The sequence below is a fragment of the Mercenaria mercenaria genome, chromosome 13 (genome assembly GCF_021730395.1).
Source record: "Mercenaria mercenaria strain notata chromosome 13, MADL_Memer_1, whole genome shotgun sequence".
Classification (NCBI taxonomy): Eukaryota; Metazoa; Mollusca; class Bivalvia; order Venerida; family Veneridae; genus Mercenaria; species Mercenaria mercenaria.
In genome coordinates, this window is record NC_069373.1 from 12,266,902 (window position 1) to 12,285,805 (window position 18,904).

Sequence of the window (18,904 nt, forward strand, 5' to 3'; positions counted from 1 at the left end):
AGATAATTATTTGAAAGTGTATTGTCTACTGAAAAGAAAAAAGTAAATTACATGACAAAAATGTGTTACAGAATTTTAATTATTTTACTTTATAGTCTTTAATGATAATTCAACAGAAATCCAGTTATAACAGTGTTAAATTTATCATTTTGGAGTCAAAAAACATGACTTTAACGATTTTTAGATATTTTTTATAGTCATCTTATTAACTAATTCTTGTTCAGCAGACAGTACTCTTTTCAAATGATACCAGAAAGACATGGGGTCACCAGGCATCGAAATTTCTCCTATTTTTGGATAGGATACCTTAACTAGTAAATACTGATTTAATAGCTTACAGGTCTTAAACTGAAGTACTGTGTTAAGTCAGTAAGTTTAGTGGCAGCAAGTAAATTCAAGATTTATTTAAAAATCAATGCAACCGTCTCTAATTAAGGTTCAGAACAGGTAAACCATACAAAAATGGTAGAACATATAGATATACTTAGTGTGAATGAAAAGTTACAAATAAAACATAAATTTTATTCTGGTCATTTTGGTGTTTATTCAAATGTATGTATATGTTAGTAGTTAAGGTAATTCTGCAGCTTTGAAACAAATATTGTTCTACAATGCAGAACTTACCAAATCAACTGTTTTTCAAAGCATCAATGTCTCTGAAGGCTATTCAGCCAATAAAAATGATAAAGTGGTGTGCTTAATTTTTTGTTAGACTTGATTTGAAAATGTTCATCCTACGCTATATTCACAGTGGGTTTCTATGGGAAATTGGCACTTTTGCTAACATTTATGCATTTAGAAAAAGTTCCAAAATGAGTTTTAAAGGAAGTTTTCACAGTTGTAGGCTTACCTGTTCTTAATAAAATGGTCAGATAAAACATATATGTGTATTATGTGTACCCACGATTCAGGGGTGGTCCCGGGGGTCAAAAAACTGCGCATTATACATGGGTATCTACGGTACAGCTCTACATTAATAGTTTGTATATTTAGCCAAAGTTAAACTTTATGTAATGGAGCTTTTCAAGGTTTTAATTAATATCTAATGATAAAAATATTTTGTTAAAAGATTAGCATAGTATATCTTCGTATATTAGCTATTTCTTGATACCTCCACAAAACAAAGTTTGAGGGGGGAGGGAGGTATACAGGTCGGGTCTGTTGGTTTTCATGGTTTCTGGACAATAACTCATGAAAGACTTAACAGACTTCAAATATTTTTGGTACACAGGTGTTACATTATAAAATACACGTAAAGTTCAACTTTGAGGTCAGTAGGTCAAAGTCTCAATGACCCGGAACAGTTAAACAGTTTCCGGATGATAACTTGAGAACGCTTTGGCCTAGATCATAAATTTTGGTACACAGGTGTAACATCATAAAATACAGGTAAAGTTCAAACTTTGATGTCAGTAGATCAAGGTCACAATGATCCAGAACAGTTATACAGTTTCCGTATGACAACTTGAGAATGCTTGGGCCTAGGCTAATGAAATTTGATAAAAGAGGTTGGTCATGGCATGCAGATGACCCCTATTGATTTTGAGATCAGTAGGTCAAAGGTCAAGGTCACAGTGACTGTTAAACCATCACAGTGACCGGGAACATTTAAATCGTTTCCGGTCGATAACTTAAGAAAGCTTGGGCCTAGGATCTCGAAACTTAATTAGGGAGGTTGATCATGACCAACAGATGACCCCCTATTCATTTTGAGGTTCAACTTTGACACTGGCTTACTTCTGTGACAAGGTCGTATTGTGGGGGTATAATTCGTCATTCCTGTGACAGCTCTAGTTTTGTTTTATTATCATTAAAAATCTTATTTTCTTGCTCTAATTTTAGTATGCAGAAAATTTATTTTCAATATTCTGGTAAGTTTTCATTGAGAATGAGTATATTATATTTCTAAGGAACACTTATTTGTATGTCACTCTACATTGTCCATTAATGTCATTATACTTGTTAAGTCATTCCACAAATGGTTAAAGCATTCTGTATGAAAGTATGAAGTAACTGAGTATGTCAACAAGCCAAACTGTTCAAATTTTGCACAGTGCTTATCATTGTCTAAGATTTTCATTGTTGGGTGTGGGTGGGGAGCAGGACAAGATTTAGTGTTTTGTAATTTTAGCTTTAAAAAGCAACAGACAATTAAGGCATTGGTATGTTGGAAGAAGTGCATTTGTCTTGCACAGCCAGACAAAAACAAGTTTCGGTTGTAGTCATTCTTGCTGAAAGTCTGCAAGGTAGTGTATTAGTGTAGAATCAGTATGTATTACAGTTCATTTACAGATGTACGCATTGGGCAGGTTTTAATCTGAAAGCTCAGTTGAGCTGTAATCAAAATTTTAAGACATTCTTTATATCCACAAAACTCTGGCACTTCACATTTAAACTGCCTTAATTTCTGCTCAGTGTCAATTCTTAGATTAAATTTATTCCAGCGTTTTCATCAAATTTTCTAAGCGTACTGAAAATTATTGCTGTATTTACAGTATATCTAGGTATCTTTACGGCAGTCTTATTTGTATCAAACATGTGAAGGAAAATCATAAATATTTATTGGGAGTTTGTAGAAGTGCTTGGGAAAATAAGTATTAAAGTTTGTTTAAACAGTTTTTTATGAAAAATTACAAAATTGGTAATTCAAGTCCTGTAGTTTATATAATAACAAGACAGAAAATTTCCAAATGTTTATGTATATAAGGAAAAGTAGAAAAACTTGAAGAAACTGCAGTTGTTGTATGAAGTTTAAGATGATCCTGCAATTTATATTTGTAAGTTTGTAGTAATTCCAAAAAGTAATGGATGTGTTTTGTTTTAGATCTGTATTGGACTTGTTTATGTTTTGTTGCTATTGTGATAATTTGCATATGAGATTGAAACTTGATTGAAATTTCTGTGTACTTGCTTACATGCCTATGTTTCTTTCAGTCTGTAAGCAGTCCACATGACTAATTACTGAAACTTAATGAAGAGCATACTTTTAAATAAAAAGGGTGCCAGAAAATATAATAAAGAGTTTATTTTTCCTTCAACCAGCACAAAATGACAGATCTTTAGCTCACCTGAGCACAAAGCAGATCTTTAGCTCACCTGAGCACAAAGTGCTCAGGGTGAGCTATTGTGATCGCTCACCGTCCAGCCACACTTTCCTTTAAACAATATCTCCTAAACCACCAGGCAAATTTTGATGAAACTTCACAGGGATGTTCCTTGGATGGTCTTCTTTAAAAAAATTTCAAAGAATTGAATTCCCTACAGAACTCTTGTTGCCATGGCAACCGAAAGGAAAAGCTTGAAAAAAATTCTTGTCCAAAACCACAGGTCCTAGGGCTTTGATATTTGGTATGTAGCATCATCTAGTGGTCCTCTACCAAGATTTTTCATATTATCCCACTAGGGTCAAATATGGTCCCGCCCTGGGGGGGGGGGTCACATGGTTTGTAAAGACTTATATGGGGAAAAAAGTTTGAAAATCTTCTTGTCCAAAACCACAGGGCCTAGGGCTTTGATATTTGGTATGTAGCATCATCTATTGGTCCTCTACCAAGTTTGTTCTAATTATCCACCTGGGGTTAAATATGGCCCTGCCCCAGGGGTCACATGATTTATACAGACTTACATAAGGAAAAACTTTGAAAATCTTCTTGTCCAAAACCACAGGTTCTAGGGCTTGATATTTGGTAACTAGCATCATGTAATTGTCCATTACCAAGTTTATTCAAATTATTCCCCTAGGGTTAAATATGGCCCCGCCCTGGGGGTCACATGGTTTATATAGACATATACAGGAAAAAATCTCTGAAAATCTTCTTGTCCAAAACCACAGGGCCTAGGGCTTTGATATTTTGTATGTAACATCATGTAATGGTCCTTTACCAAGTTTATTCAAATTATCCCCCTGGGGTCAAATATGGCCCCGCTCTGGGGAGCACATGGTTTAAATAGACCTGTACAGGGAAAAACCTTTAAAGAAAATTCTTGTCTTAAACCATAAGGCCCAGAGCTTAGATATTTAGTATGTGTTATGCTTTAGTGGCTCTCTACCAAGATTGTTCAAATCATGACCCGGGGGGTCAGAATAGCCCACGCCCGGGTGGTCCCTTGTTTTACATAGACTTTTTATGTCCCCAGTATCTACTGATGTGGGAGGCATATAGTGATTGTTCTGTCCGTCCGTACGTATGAGGTTAACCAAATGGGACCGTTTCGTCTAGCATCAATACCCCTTACTAGAATGACTTAATACTAATGCAGATGTAACCTGTGACCATTCCTCATCTTCAGACATCACCTGACCTCAGTTTGACCTTGACCTTGACGTTGACCTCATTTTGGACTTAGGTTGCTTTATATGGGCCATGTCTTGGTTAACCAAATGGGACCGTTTCGTCTAGCATCAATACCCCTTACAAGAATGAATTGATACTAATACAGATGTAAACTGTGACCATTCCTCATCTTCAAACATCACCTGTCCTCAGTTTGACCTTGACCTCGTTTTGGACTTAGGTGCAAAATCTAACGACAAGGATGCCGCTGGGGGCATCAAGCGTTTATTGAACGCAGCTCCTTGTTTGTTTTGAAGCAGTGGCAAAGAAATTTGGACCACAAGCATAATGTTTGATACAGATTTCAATATTCATCTTGAATTGTCCTAGTCTGATCTACTGACCTACTTTCTTGTTTTTGAAGGTACAGCATAGAATTTGGACCACGTTTATAACTTTTGATACTGACTTCAATACTCATCTTTAATATTTTTACCCCTGAACTACTGGCCTACTTTCTTGTTTTTGAAGCTACAGCAAAGAAATTTGGACCGCTAGTTTAAATTGTTAAACAGATTTCAGTAGTTATCTTGAATAATCTTTACCATAACATACTCACCTAGTTTTTGTTAGTGAAACTTAAGCAAAGAAATTTGTTTAAGCAAGCAGCTAAACTCAGGTGAGCGATATAGGGCCATCATGGCCCTCTTGTTAAGAGATTGTATCCCAATCTTTGCCTTGTTTTCCTAAAACAATCACAATGAAAGGCAGTGGTATAAAATGAAGATACAAAATGGGGTCCACAAATGCCTCCACTATGCACATACAGCAGCATGTACCAAGATCTTGTGAGACCAGCAACTTGTAATGGCATTTTGACAATAGAACAGACTGAAACCAGAGTGTGACCTTGATGTTCAAGCTTGGATTCTATGTCTTACTATAAAGAATGTTGCTGCAAAGATGATTAAATATCCATTCATGTATAAAGATGTAAAGACAGAAGGATTTTTTTTTTAATACTTGACCTTTTAAGTCTGAGCATGACCTTTGAGCAAGTGGTCCACCTTGCATGTGTCACCTTATTGTGTTTGGTTTGAATATCCATCCATGCATACACAAGTTGTAAATCAGACTGAATTTTTGACCTCTTTTTGATGATCTCAAAGCTATGGATCTGAGACAGTACAAGCTGTCTTGTTCTGATGAATGTTTGTGCCAAGTTATTTAAAAATCTTTCCTTGCATATGAAAGTCAAAACAGACCCATAGAAATGACCTAGACTCTCAGAATCTTTACCTGTATCTGAATCTGACACATCTTGTAAAAAATGGTTAATTTTTGTTTTGTTAAGGCAGTCATTTGTGCAAAGTTATTGGAGACCAAAGTTTGCACTTGAAATGAGTCTTAACCTTGCACACGTGAAACTTAATGCCAAGGAAAAGAAGGGTGAAGTATAAAAGACTGGTAATAGTTCCTTTTAAATTACCTGTGAGGCTGAAGTATAACAGCCACTGACTTCAAATCTCTTGCCCATGACTTAACGAAGGTTTGAAACCCTGCACCACACATTGAACTTTTTTGAGTGGACAGGGTCTTGCTAGATTAAACTCTACATTGTGGTATACTTTTTGACCAATGACTGACAGACAAGTTATTACTAGTCTTCAGAATTTGATATGCCATATATCTCATCAACACACTGACTGAATGAAAACCAGCTTTTACAGTTGCCTTCCTGTGGTCCTAACTGTATTGGTAGTAGCTTCTTGTTTTATAATTAGAGAATATTAGGTTAGTATTTGTCCTTAATCTATCTGGTATGTAGGGGAAAGACTTATTTGGTTAGGCACTAAGCCAAGTAGAATGTTTTTTTTCACAATGAACCCAATGGATTCAAGTGCATAAAAATTAACCATCCTGTTTATTCTGCAACCAATAAAACCAGATGTTTATGTAAAACTGTGGATGAAAGACGTCAGACCCCAGACGATGGATGCTGGACCATCCACCTGTACCAATAGCTCACCCTGAACCTTCAGCCCATAATGGCCTCTTTCTGTTTTCTTGAACAGAGTGTAATAGCATAAATTAATCCTGGATCCAACATGGGAATATCCATTTAACAAAAACATCAAACTAGATGTGTGTCCATTGGAAACTGGTTCCCCCATTTCCTATCACTGTACATGGTTTCATGACTATAGGTGAAATATTTTTTAAGATATACTCAACAGAATTTTTAAGCACATAATGTTTATTTTTACACAGTCCAGGACCATAACTCTGGTCTGGCAGATTGAAATCTCAAAGAGAACACCAGGTGCACAACTTAACAATCCCGGGTCAAATACTTTATGAGACACATGGGACACAAACTTTTATGCCATTTATGCATATTTTTGACTAGGTCAAGAGCCATAACTCTGGTACTGTAAAGTGAAGTCTAAAAGAAAACTCAGGTGCACACAGTCACATGCTGAATAATATTCCTACATAGTTTCATGACGTCCGATAGATTTTAAGATATATGCAACACAAACTTTTAACCACTTAATATGTATTTTTCACTAAGTCAAGGACCATTACTCTAGTCTGGCTGAGTGAAATCCCATACAGAACACAAGTTGCATACATTCACATACTATGAACAATCCTCTCATATATTATGACTTTTAAGTCAAATTCTTTTTGATATACATGTGATGCAAACTTGTATGCCCTATAATATGCACGTTTGTTTACTAAATCAGGGCCATTACTCTGGTATGACAAACAGAAATCCCAAACAAAACCCCACAACTTCACATGCTGAACAATATTCCTATGTTTCATAATCCTAGGGAAAATACACATTTTAAGATATGTGCAACAAATTTTTATGCTCTTTTTATGTATATTTTTGACTATGTAAAGGACCATAACTCTTGCCTGGCCAAATAAAATCTCAGCTTCACATGCTGAATAATATTCCTATAATGTTTTTTAATCCTAGATCAAATACATGCAACACAATCTTTTGGGCCCTTTTTATGCATATTTTGACCAAGTCAAGGACCGAAACTCTAGACTGGCTATGTGAAATCCCAATTAAAGCATCAGGTGCACAACTTCCAATGCAAATTGACAATCCTGTGAGGTTTGTTGACTTTGGATCAAAAGTGTTTTGAGATATGCACAACACAAATTTGGATGGCTGGACAGATAGGCAAGGGCAACTCTAGGTGTCCGCCCCCACCCCCCACCACCAATATTTGCGCCACCAGCCCCCCCACCCTCCAAACTGAAATACACAAAGCCAAGAATGCTCTGTTTTCATTAATGAATTGTGAAAAGTCAATGCCAGGATGATATGAACATCTACTGGCTATATATGTGAGGAAGTACTGATGCTTAAGTACCCATCCTATATTAACAGCTCACCAGTAAGCGTACAAGTTTTTCAAGGTGAGAAAAAAAGCTGATATTTCTAGATTTATTGATACACTGGCTCAAAATTACTTCTGCTTATAATAACACTTAACTTTTCACAAAACTAGTATCTGAATTCAAAATCCTTGTCCTGTCTCTTAATTCCCTAGCTGATGAAACAGGAGCTGACCAGTCAGTCTGCTTCTAGTTTTTGATATCACACTCCTCAAACAATCTGTCCTGTCAAAGCATAATTCCATTAATTAACTTCTGGAATTTCATCCCTTTTCGTATGTCACACCATAATTTTCCTGCAGGTAATCTAATACTGCAGGTGTACTTGGTAACGTGTTGAAAATACGCCTCTCTGCTTTTGACATAATTCTTTCACACATGTACATTAAATGATGGTGAAATGTGGTGTGTGGTAAACCCAGCTTTAATGATATATCCACCTGAAATAGATATTACAAATACATTTCTCATACAACTTTTTACTTTGATCCTGATGAAGGTCATATATTGACTGAAACCGGTTGATTCAATTAAATAAATAGTCTTATTTACCTGGTGTTTACATATTGTTACTCTTTCAGCTTATTATATAACTTTTTACCTTTTTTCAGACAAACAGGCAGTCAACCAGGTTTTGATGAAAATACAGGAAAATTATAGGAATTTCAAAGCTCTAAATATAGGAGTTCTAGCCATTTTCGAGAATGGGTACTCCAGCCCTTAACCTTTAGCCTGCAGCCTGCAAGTGATTCTGCCTTTACGACCAGTGCAGACCAAGATCAGCCTGCACATCTGTGCAGTCTGATCGTGCTCTGCACTATTCGCTATTCAGTCAGTAAATTTTCAGTGAACACCCCTTTGAATAATAAATGGTATTGCCCAAATTGAATGATGGACCAGTCCATTTTAGAAATTTAGCAGGTTAAGGGGGTCTTCCCTGGATAATTTTAAAACGAGCTCGTCGAACACGAAATGCCCCCCTTGATGCATTCAGTAATTGCACAAGGAACAGAAATTATAATGCTCACTGTAAACAAAAGTTCTACCATTCTGGTTTCATCTGACCTTTAACCTATTAACCTAACAAGAGATTACAGAGTGATCTTGGTGCCATCCACTGAGCCATTTTTTAATGTTCCAAATTTCAAGACTACCTCAAGGTCAAAATCTATATCAAATTTTATTTCGGTACAAAACAGTGTGTATGTGGTCCAAATTTGAAAGCTGTGGCTTGAGAAATGTGAAAGCAGGTCACTAGATCAATTTCAAGGTCAAAGTTCATTTCGGTAGACAGAACTATGCGTGTGCTTCAAATCTGAAGGCTGTAGCTTGAGAAATGTGAAAGTAGGTAATAGGTAAAAATCAAGGTCATATTTTATTTCGGAACACATAACTATGCAAGTGGTCCAAATTTGAAGCCTGTACCTTCAGAAATGTGAAAGTAGGCCATTAGGTCAATCTCAAGATCAAAGTTCATTTCAGTACACAAAACTATGCTTGTGGTTCAAATTTGAAGGCTGTAGCTTGAGAAATGTGAAAGTAGGTCACTAGGTCAAAATCAAGGTCAAATTTTATTTTGGAACAAAAAAACTATGCATGTAGTCCAAATTTGAAGCCTGTACCTTCAGAAATGTGAAAGTAGGTCACTAGTTCAATCTCAAGATCAAAGTTCATTTCAGTACACAAAACTATGCTTGTGGTTCAAATTTGAAGGCTGTAGCTACAGAAATGTGAAAGTAGGTCACTAGGTCAAGATCAAGGTCAACTCATGTCAAGGTTCATCTTGCCACTCAAAACTATACATGTGGTCCAAATTTGAATGATGTAAGTTATGGATATGAAGGTTCTAAGTTTTTCCCTATATAAGTCTATATGAACCATATGACCCCTGGGGCGGGGCCATATTTGACCCTAGAGGGATAATTTGAACAACTTGGTAGAGAACCACTAAATGATGCTACATTACAAAATATCAAAGCCATAGTCTTTGTGGTTCGGACAAGATTTTCAAAGTTTTTCCCTATATAAGTCTATGTAAACCATGTGACATTTTGTGGGGTTCAACTTCTTAGTACCCAAATATTAATCTGAACCCAGGAAGAGACTGAGGCATGTAATAACCTCACTGCATAGGCATACATCATTCTGATAGACCCCCAACCCACACTGCTGTTGAACCTGTAAGGGGGATGAGTGGGTTCTCCCTCTTGAAAATTTTGTGAAGTTTTGGGTCTAAATTCTGAGTACCCAAATGTCAATAATCTGGACACAGGAACAGACGAAGGCATACAAACTCACAGCAGACATCATTTTAATAGAACCTTAATGCTGTTCAACCTCTTGAGTGTAGTTATGTAAGAGTGTTATTCCCTCCTGTAAAGGAGTATCTTGCAAGGTGTGTAGTTAGTTTATACTAATTTGTTTTAGCTCGATTGTGATGAAAGCTTCTAGCTTTGTAACCACTCTCGAGTCCGCTTCCTGAAAAAACCAGTACTGGTGTCATAAGAGAAGTTATGGTTGTGACCCCAGTGGAGCTCTAACCCACAACCCCTGGATTGAGTTGCCGACACCTTATCCACTAGATCACCAGTGTGCAGTTGACGGAATCTCAATTTTTTTTCTCAAAACCAGGCATCCCCTATCCATGAAAAAATGTCATTACATTTTATTTTCCCCCAAATCAAACTTTGATTCTTGTTTTCACTTCTCATGTTTTTTCATAATAACAAGCATAAACATAACTCAATGGAATTAAAGATATTCGATTTTTTTCTCACAAAATATGGAAGTATGGCTTTAAAAAGTTCAACTGCGGTAGAAAATAAAAATTTTGTGGAACGTATCTTACCATGTCCTGTATACATTGTAAAGGTGTATTGTCAAAGCCAGCAAACATGGCAGGGTTCTGTAACACTCCACGAGCACACATCACTCCTACAAGAAACAACAGCCGTTCATCAAACACAGGACCCCTTGATAGCATTTGGAATAATGGGTAATTTTCAATCTCTAGAATGACCTTGCCATTAGACCCTCTCCTCCACACACACGAACTATATGCCCACGGGCAACATCTCCAGCCCAACCCCTTTGACCCCTAACTGTGACCTTGACTTTTGAGATATAGTCTATGTCATTGAGTTAAACATTTCTGCCAAGTATAAACAAGATTCCTCAATGCATGGGCCAAACAAGTCATAACCTTTGACCTCCAACTGTGACCTTGACCTTTGAGATAGGAACCTGAGGTTTGCACATGACACTCCATCTCACTGAGGTTTACATTCATGCCAAATATAGACAAGATTCCTCAATGCATGTAAAAATTATGGTCCGGATACACAAATCCAGACAGACACACATACACCGAACATTTGGACAACTATGTCTTTGCTTCTGCAAGCGGGCACGACAAAAATCACAGGAATTCATGTGCTGACCCTAAACATTTCAGTTTCATGGTACAATTGTAACTAGACATTGACCTTTGACTTGAACAGGTGTCACATCTTTCAACATGAATTTGTTGAAATTTAACAGCCATAGGCCTTAGCATTGTCCATTTATTCATCAGAAGTTCACTGGAGATCGGTTTCAGCCTCAAGTCTAAAATGACCTTGAAATCTGACCCCTAAAACAAGGAGTCATCATTGTTTTAAGTTTCAAGCTCTTTATGATCTTGACTGCTGACTTACTAATAAAGAAAATGAAAAGGTCATTTGCAGACCACAGGCGATCATCTTACTGAATTTGCAGACCTGGGCCTTAGTGTTAAGCCTTGAGTTTCTCTATGACTTTGAACTACTGACCAACGAAACAATTAGCATCATCAATGACTACAGCCAATCTTCCATTAAAAGTTTGCTGGTTGTACCAAGTTGTAGGGTCATGCATTCTCCAATTACTAATTGGATTATGAAATTTGATAGCAATATGCTTGTGAGCTTTGAATTTAATCATGAGTCTTAAGGTCAATCTAACCTTGCCTTTTGACCTATTGAAGGGGCTGACTCAGAATATAATACTTCTGACCAAAGGCAGTTAATATCGTATGCCGAAGCCCGGCTAAGGCTTAGGGTGTACCTGCATTTAATTGGAAAACAATCTGTCTACCCGCTGAAACTAACATCAGTGAAGCAATAACCCCCTATTCTTTGAAGCGGGCAAAATAATTACCATGTGCATGTTCTTTGTTTGAAGTATTTATAATTAGCAATAATTCTAATACACAGGAGCACAGCAGTCCTTCTATACCTTCTGTATTGTCATAATGTTTACTAGACTTCAACAAAATATTTACAATGCTTCTGCATTTGCAACATCAAATCCAAAGGACCAGAGTATTTACAATTTCTAAGGAACTCCTAAAGGTTTAAGGTCAAGAAAAAGGCAGAGCATTCACTCAATAACTACAGTTGTCTATAAAGCGATAAATAAAAGCAATGTGAAAGGATGAAAAAGCAAAACTGCTTAGTAATATACATTTGGATATGATATACATGGATTTCCCTTAAATTATGTACCAAAATTAATTATCAATCTTCAATATACAAACCTTTAACTCCTGTCAATTCTTGAACATTTTTAGCATCTTCCATGGATTTAATGTCACCATTGGCAATGACTGGTATCCCAACATTTTCCTGTATTAGTTTGACTGCTTCTAGATTGACAGGCTGGTTCCTCTGTTCCTTTGTGCGACCATGTACAGATATCCAGGAAACACCAGCTGCTTCCATGCTCTTACATAAGTTCACAGTTTTCCTACAAAAAAAACCTGCAGATGTTTGTGTTCATATATAGGACTCTATGCAGTCTGCATCTTAGTCTAAATGAAAAACCCTACTGAGAGCACACAATCATTTCCTAGTTGTTTGGATACATGCATAAATGACCTATGTTGGAAGGTCATTATTGTCTATTCCTTTGGATGGGTACGCAGCTATATTTTGGCAATGTAACAGTAACTGTGAACTGGCTTAGTTATGGTCTGTTTGTTTGTTTTGGGTTAGTGCCGTTTTTCAACAGTATTTCAGTCATGTAAGGGCGGGCAGTTAACCTAACCAGTGTTCCTGGATTCTGTACCAGTACAAACCTGTTCTCTGCAAGTAACTGCCAACTTCCCCATATGAATCAGAGGTGGAGGACTAATGATTTCAGACACAATGTCGTTCATCAAATAGTCACGGAGAACATAAGCCCAGCCCAGCCCAGCCCGAGGATCGAACTCAGGACCCCACGATCCGTAGACCAACACTCTACCTACTCAGCTAAGCAGGTGGGTGGCTTAGTTATGCAGTAGATCTGTTGACAAGTGGTAACATAATTTGTTGCCTGACTCTAATAACAGTCTTTCACAACTTTAGTCATTTCAAAAAATTGAAGTTCAAATTTTTAAAGTCTAAGATCTTAGTCAAAAGAAATTAAATATTTGTAGAACCTTTGTATATACAATGTAAATATCATGGATAGTTCAATTACAGCTTTTCGGGGAAATTTTTGAACTTTTTGTTTTTGGTTTCAAATCTCAAATTTTATGTATTCACTGTTCCCTATTGAAATGTCCTATTTCCAGATAAATCAGTATTAAACAAGAATGTTTCTGTAGGACACAGGGTGTGCCCCCCACTGGTACATTTGTCATAAATGAGGGCCACTAATTCAAATGTTTGCAGTCTTAATGGGGTATAGCCTCAACAATCTTTTATGAAAAGGATTCATTATTCTAGGCCCTATTTTGGTTATTTCACGGGCCATAACTCTGTAATAAGAGCTAAGATTCTCAAGAGGAATGCCAAGTGTGCAAGTTCACATCACGATAAAGACTCCAGCAAGGTTTCCTGAATTTACATCTGATACTTTTTGAGCTAGGCACATAATTAGGTGAAAAAGTGCATTTTTTTACTATTTCAGTGGCTATAACTTTAACAAGAGCTGTCCATAAGACAGCCAAGCTCGACTATTCGAAATATTGTCACAGAAGCTGGAAATTATTACCCAAAATGTTAAATATCAAAAGAGTTTTAAGTTCAAAAGGGGACATATCAGAGTTATGGGACTTGATGCTATCAACTAGTTTTATAACCCCGAAGAAACATGTTAAGTTTCAATTCAATATCTGCATTAGTTTTGGGGATAGTAACTTGCATGTAAAACTTTAACCAGAATTTTCTAAGTCCAAAAGGGGGCATAATTTGCTCAAAATACATGTTAAGAGTTATGGAACTTGACCCAGTGAGGTAGGTAATTGATCTAGAAAAAGAATAAATAAGTTCCAAATCTATATGCCTTTTAGTAATAGCTGTATGTACTTGCACGCAAAACTTTAACCAGAATTTTCTAAGTCCAAAAGGGGGCATAATTTGGCCAAAATACATGCCAGAGTTATGGGACTTGACCCAGTGAGGTAGGTAATTGATCTAGAAAAAGAAAAAATAAGTTTCAAATCTATATGCCTTTTAGTAATAGCTGTATGTACTTGCACGCAAAACTTTAACCAGAATTTTCTAAGTCCAAAAGGGGGCATAATTTGGCCAAAATACATGCCAGAGTTATGGGACTTGACCCAGTGAGGTAGGTAATTGATCTAGAAAAAGAAAAAATAAGTTTCAAATCTATATGCCTTTTAGTAATAGCTGTATGTACTTGCACGCAAAACTTTAACCAGAATTTTCTAAGTCCAAAAGGGGCATAATTTGGCCAAAATGAAGGTCAGAGTTATGGGACTTGGTGCTATCAACTAGTTTTATAACCCCGAAGACACATGTGAAGTTTCAATTCAATATCTGCATTAGTTTTGGAGATAGTAACTTGCATGTAAAACTTTAACCAGAATTTTCTAAGTCCAAAAGGGGGCATAATTTGCTCAAAATACATGTTAGAGTTATGGAACTTGACCCAGTGAGGTTGGTAATTGACCTAGAAAAAGAATAAATAAGTTTCAAAGCTATATGCCTTTAAATGATAGCTGTATGTACTTGCATGCAAAAACTTAACCAAGGTGTGACGCCGACGCCGACGCCGACGCCAGGGTGAGTAGAATAGCTAGACTATTCTTCGAATAGTCGAGCTAAAAATAGGGGGTGGAGTCAGCCAAAAAATTAGAGGTGTGCAAGTTTATATCATAATAAAGACTTATGCAAGTTTTCAACCATTTATATTAAATACTTTTTGAGCTAGAGGCATCACAAGGTGAAAATGTGTATTTTTTACTATTTCAGGGGCCATAACTCTAAAAATAGGGGGCGGACCCAAATGAAAAATAGGAGGTGCGCAAGTTCATATCATGATTAAGACTCATGCAAGTTTTTCATGAATCTATATCAAATACTTTTTGAGCTAGGCATGTCACAAGGTGAAAATGTGCAATTTTGACTATTTCAGGGGCCATAACTCTGAAAATAGGGGGCCGACCCAAATGAAAAATAGGAGGTGCGCAAGTTCATATCATGATTAAGATTCATGCAAGGTTTCATGAATCTATATAAAACACTTTTTGAGCTAGGCATGTCACAAGGTGAAAATGTGCATTTTTTACTATTTCAGGGGCCATAACTCTGAAAATAGGGGGCAAAGCCAGATGAAAAATAGGAGGTGCGCAAGTTCATATCATAATCAAGACTCATGCAAGGTTTCATGTATCTATATCGAATACTTTTTGAGCTAGGCATGTCACAAGGTGAAAATGTGCATTTTTGACTATTTCAGGGGCCATAACTCTAAAAATAGGAGGCGGTGCCAGATGAAAAATAGGAGGTGTGCAAGTTCATATCATGATTAAGACTCATGCAAGGTTTCATCAATTTATATCGAATACTTTTTGAGCTAGGCGTGTCACAAGGTGAAAATGTGCATTTTTGACTATTTCAGGGGCCATAACTCTGAAAATAGGGGGCGGAGCCAGACGAAAAATAGGAGGTGCGCAAGTTCATATCATGATAAACACTCAAGCAAGGTTTCATCAATTTGTATCAAATACTTTTCGAGCTAGGCGCGTCACGAACTTTGGACGGACGGACGTTCCTACATATGGATACTTATGTGGCTACTCTTTTGTTCTCTCTATTGTTCTTTTAGCCACGTAAGAGAAAAATAGCCACATAAAAGCCTTACGGAATGAATGACATCAAAGAAAAAGTACAGTTACCTATTGTTCCTATAGTCACCTAAGTATGCAAATGTGAGCTCGGAAGGACGGACGGATGCACGGACGGACGCATGGATGCACGGACAAGACAAAATCTATATGCCCCCACCACTCATGAGGGGGCACAAAAATACAACTTGTTTCAGTTGCTGGAGTATTCTACAGCAATGTGTACTCTTTCTGATCTATATCCAATCTATTTCAAATGATTCACTGGCTATTTTATACAATTACGTGTGAAAAAGCATACAGTTGAACTTGCCCTAGCAGCCACTTGCCTTACGCAGCTAGCCAATTAACTTCCCAAAAAGACTTTTTGTTGCATTTTCAACATGTCTTAAGCAGTCACCAGGCTTATGTCACTCCCTTGGCTGGCTGAATAATACAGGTTTGCATGTATTTCTATTGTTGGACATAGCTCACCTCAAAAGTAAGGAAAAATGGACTTTGCTTAACATATGATAAAACAAGAGCAGTCACTTATGGTGACAAATGCCCCCGCAGCCCCTTGACCTTTGACCTGGTGACCCCAAAGTCAGTAGGGGTAGTGTACTCAATAAGTACTATCAGCATGTGAAGTGGTCCTGGGTGCAGTGGTTGGCGAGTAAAGTGCCTTCATGCAAAAAGTTAACATTGTGACGAACGAATGAATGAACAAACGAATGGACGGACAGTTGAAAACTTATATGCCTCCCATCGGGGGCATAAAAAAACTGTTTATACAGGACTACATTCTATAGTCAAGTACGTATTCCTCCATAGTGTATTGGTAAAGACTACATGCAAAAGCGACCAGCATTTGATTTCCGGCTCAGGCATGTTTTTTTTTTCTTGATTTCGCATATTAAAGATAGTTCAGCAAAAACTCATGTACTAGTGTTACTCATATGACCAATCTTCAATTTTGTAGGAAGATCATTTTTAGCTAAAATATGGGGGTGAGTATCTTTAAGGTATATATTTCACACTTTTTAAACAAATCTTCTTTCTCCGACTGGCTAGTGAGTTTGAAAATACATCCATGTAAACTGTATAACGTTCTCTCTGACAGGACATAGCTCATTTTATTATTAAGCAATTTTTGAGACAGAGCAATGTGTGAGGTAAAAACTTCTTAATGGAGCTTGCAACTAGAATAACAAACATACATGGAGATAATATCCAATAAAATATAGATATACCAGTTTATTATATACCTATATAAATTCTGTAAAAAAATTGCTTGTATTTCACAATTAAGTATGAACAGGCAGAAAAAAATTCTGTATTGTATCTTTAAAATTCTGTATTGTACCTTCTGTATTGTACTCTGCCGGACTACTTTCCTGTTGCCAAGTTACATCAAAATCCCTCCATGCATGGAGAAGAAATGCTTCGGACAAAGTCATTCTTGTATCTGACCTTTGGCCTCTAAATGTGACCTTGACCTTAGACCTAGGGATCTGGATCTTGCGCGTGACATTCAGTCTCGTGGTGGTGAACATTTGTGCCAAGTTATATCAAAATCCCTCGATGCATGAAGAAGAAATGCTCCTGACAAGGTTTTCATTCTTGTATCCTTTGACCTCTAAGTGTGACCTTGACCTTAGACCTAGGGACCTGGTTCTTGCGCTTGACACTATGCCTCGTGGTGACGAACATTTGTGCCAAGATATATCAAAGTCCCTCCATGCATGAAGAAGATATGCTCCGGACAAATTTTTTTAAGAAAATATGATAAAGGGGAATAACTCAAAAAATAGGCAAGGTAGAGTTATTGTTCTTGCACAATGCACTTCCTCCTAATGTGTTCTATCAGTGTATGAAGTTTGAAGAAAATCCCTCCAGTACTTTTGGAGTTATGCTCTGGACAAATTTTTTTAAGAAAATAAGATAAAGGGGAATAACTCAAAAAATAGGCAAGGTAGAATTATTGTTCTTGCACGCTGCACTTCCTCCCAATGTGTTCTATCAGTGTATGAATTTTGAAGAAAATCCCTCGAGTACTTTTGGAGTTATGCTCCGAACAAAGATTGTTGTGGACGGACGGACGCATGCACGGACGGAGGGCATTTCTAATATCCCCTTCGCCTTTGGCGAGGGGATAACAAGAGGGTCATGATGACCCTGGATCGCTCACCTGAGTAATATGAGCTACATGTTTCAAATGTCAAAATGATGATAAAATATTAAGAAAGTCAGTAGGTCACATTCATGGTCAATGAAATTCAGTTTTACGATTTGTGTGCAAAACTGTGTATGTCATCAAAATTTCAAGGCTGTATCTTAAAAAACAAGAAAGTAGTCAGTAGTTCAAGGTCACAGTCAAGTGACATCATATTACTTGGGGTCATCAGGTAATTATAATTAAACAGTCTTGAAAAAAGGATCCGATGATTTTTTAAGTATATTTCCTATATAACTCATATAATAACTATGTGACCCCAGGGTGGGGCCTCTTTTAACCCCAGGGGCATAATTTGAACAATTTTGGTAGAGGACTACTACACAATGCATCACACCAAATATCAAAAGCCTAGGTTGTATGGTTTCAGACAAGAAGATTTTTAAAGCTTTTTCCTATACAAGTCTATATAAAACTTGGGACCCCAGGGCAGGGCCTCTTTTCGCCCAAGGGGTACAATTTGAACAATTTTGGTTGAGGGCCATTGGAACAATGCTACAAACCAAATATCAAAGGTCTAAGTGTTGTAGTTTCAGACAAGAAGATTTTTAAACTTTTTTTCCTATATAAGTCTATGTAAAACTTGGGACCCCCCGGGCAGGGCCATATTTGACCCTAGGGGGATAATTTGAACAATCTTGGTAGAGGACCACTAGATGATGCTACATACCAAATATCAAAGCCCTAGGCCATGTGGTTTTGTAGACGAAGTTTCAAAGTTTTCCCTATACATGTATAAGTCTATATAAACCATGTGACCCCCGGGGCGGGGCCATATTTGACCCTAGGGGGATGATTTGAACAAATTTGGTAGAGGACCACTAGATGATGCTACACACCAGACAACAAAGCCCTAGGCCCTGTGGTTTTGGACAAGAAGATTTTTAAAGTTTT

The 18,904-nt window shown here is 37.1% G+C and overlaps 1 protein-coding gene across 3 annotated transcripts in view; it reads right to left on the reverse strand.

The window, feature by feature from the left end:
* Nucleotides 1-7,735: 7,735 nt before the first annotated feature.
* The window catches only part of LOC123529821 (tRNA-dihydrouridine(20a/20b) synthase [NAD(P)+]-like), a 32,007-nt gene continuing 20,838 nt past the window's right edge, over nucleotides 7,736-18,904 (reverse strand). For all 3 annotated transcript variants that reach the window (XM_045310356.2, XM_045310358.2, XM_045310357.2), the window contains 3 exons: nucleotides 12,256-12,464; nucleotides 10,549-10,634; nucleotides 7,736-8,140 (listed from right to left, as the gene is read on the reverse strand). In XM_045310356.2, the coding sequence (XP_045166291.2) occupies nucleotides 7,964-8,140; nucleotides 10,549-10,634; nucleotides 12,256-12,464 (472 nt within the window). In that variant the 3' untranslated portion in view covers nucleotides 7,736-7,963. The remainder of the gene's footprint in view (nucleotides 8,141-10,548; nucleotides 10,635-12,255; nucleotides 12,465-18,904) is intronic.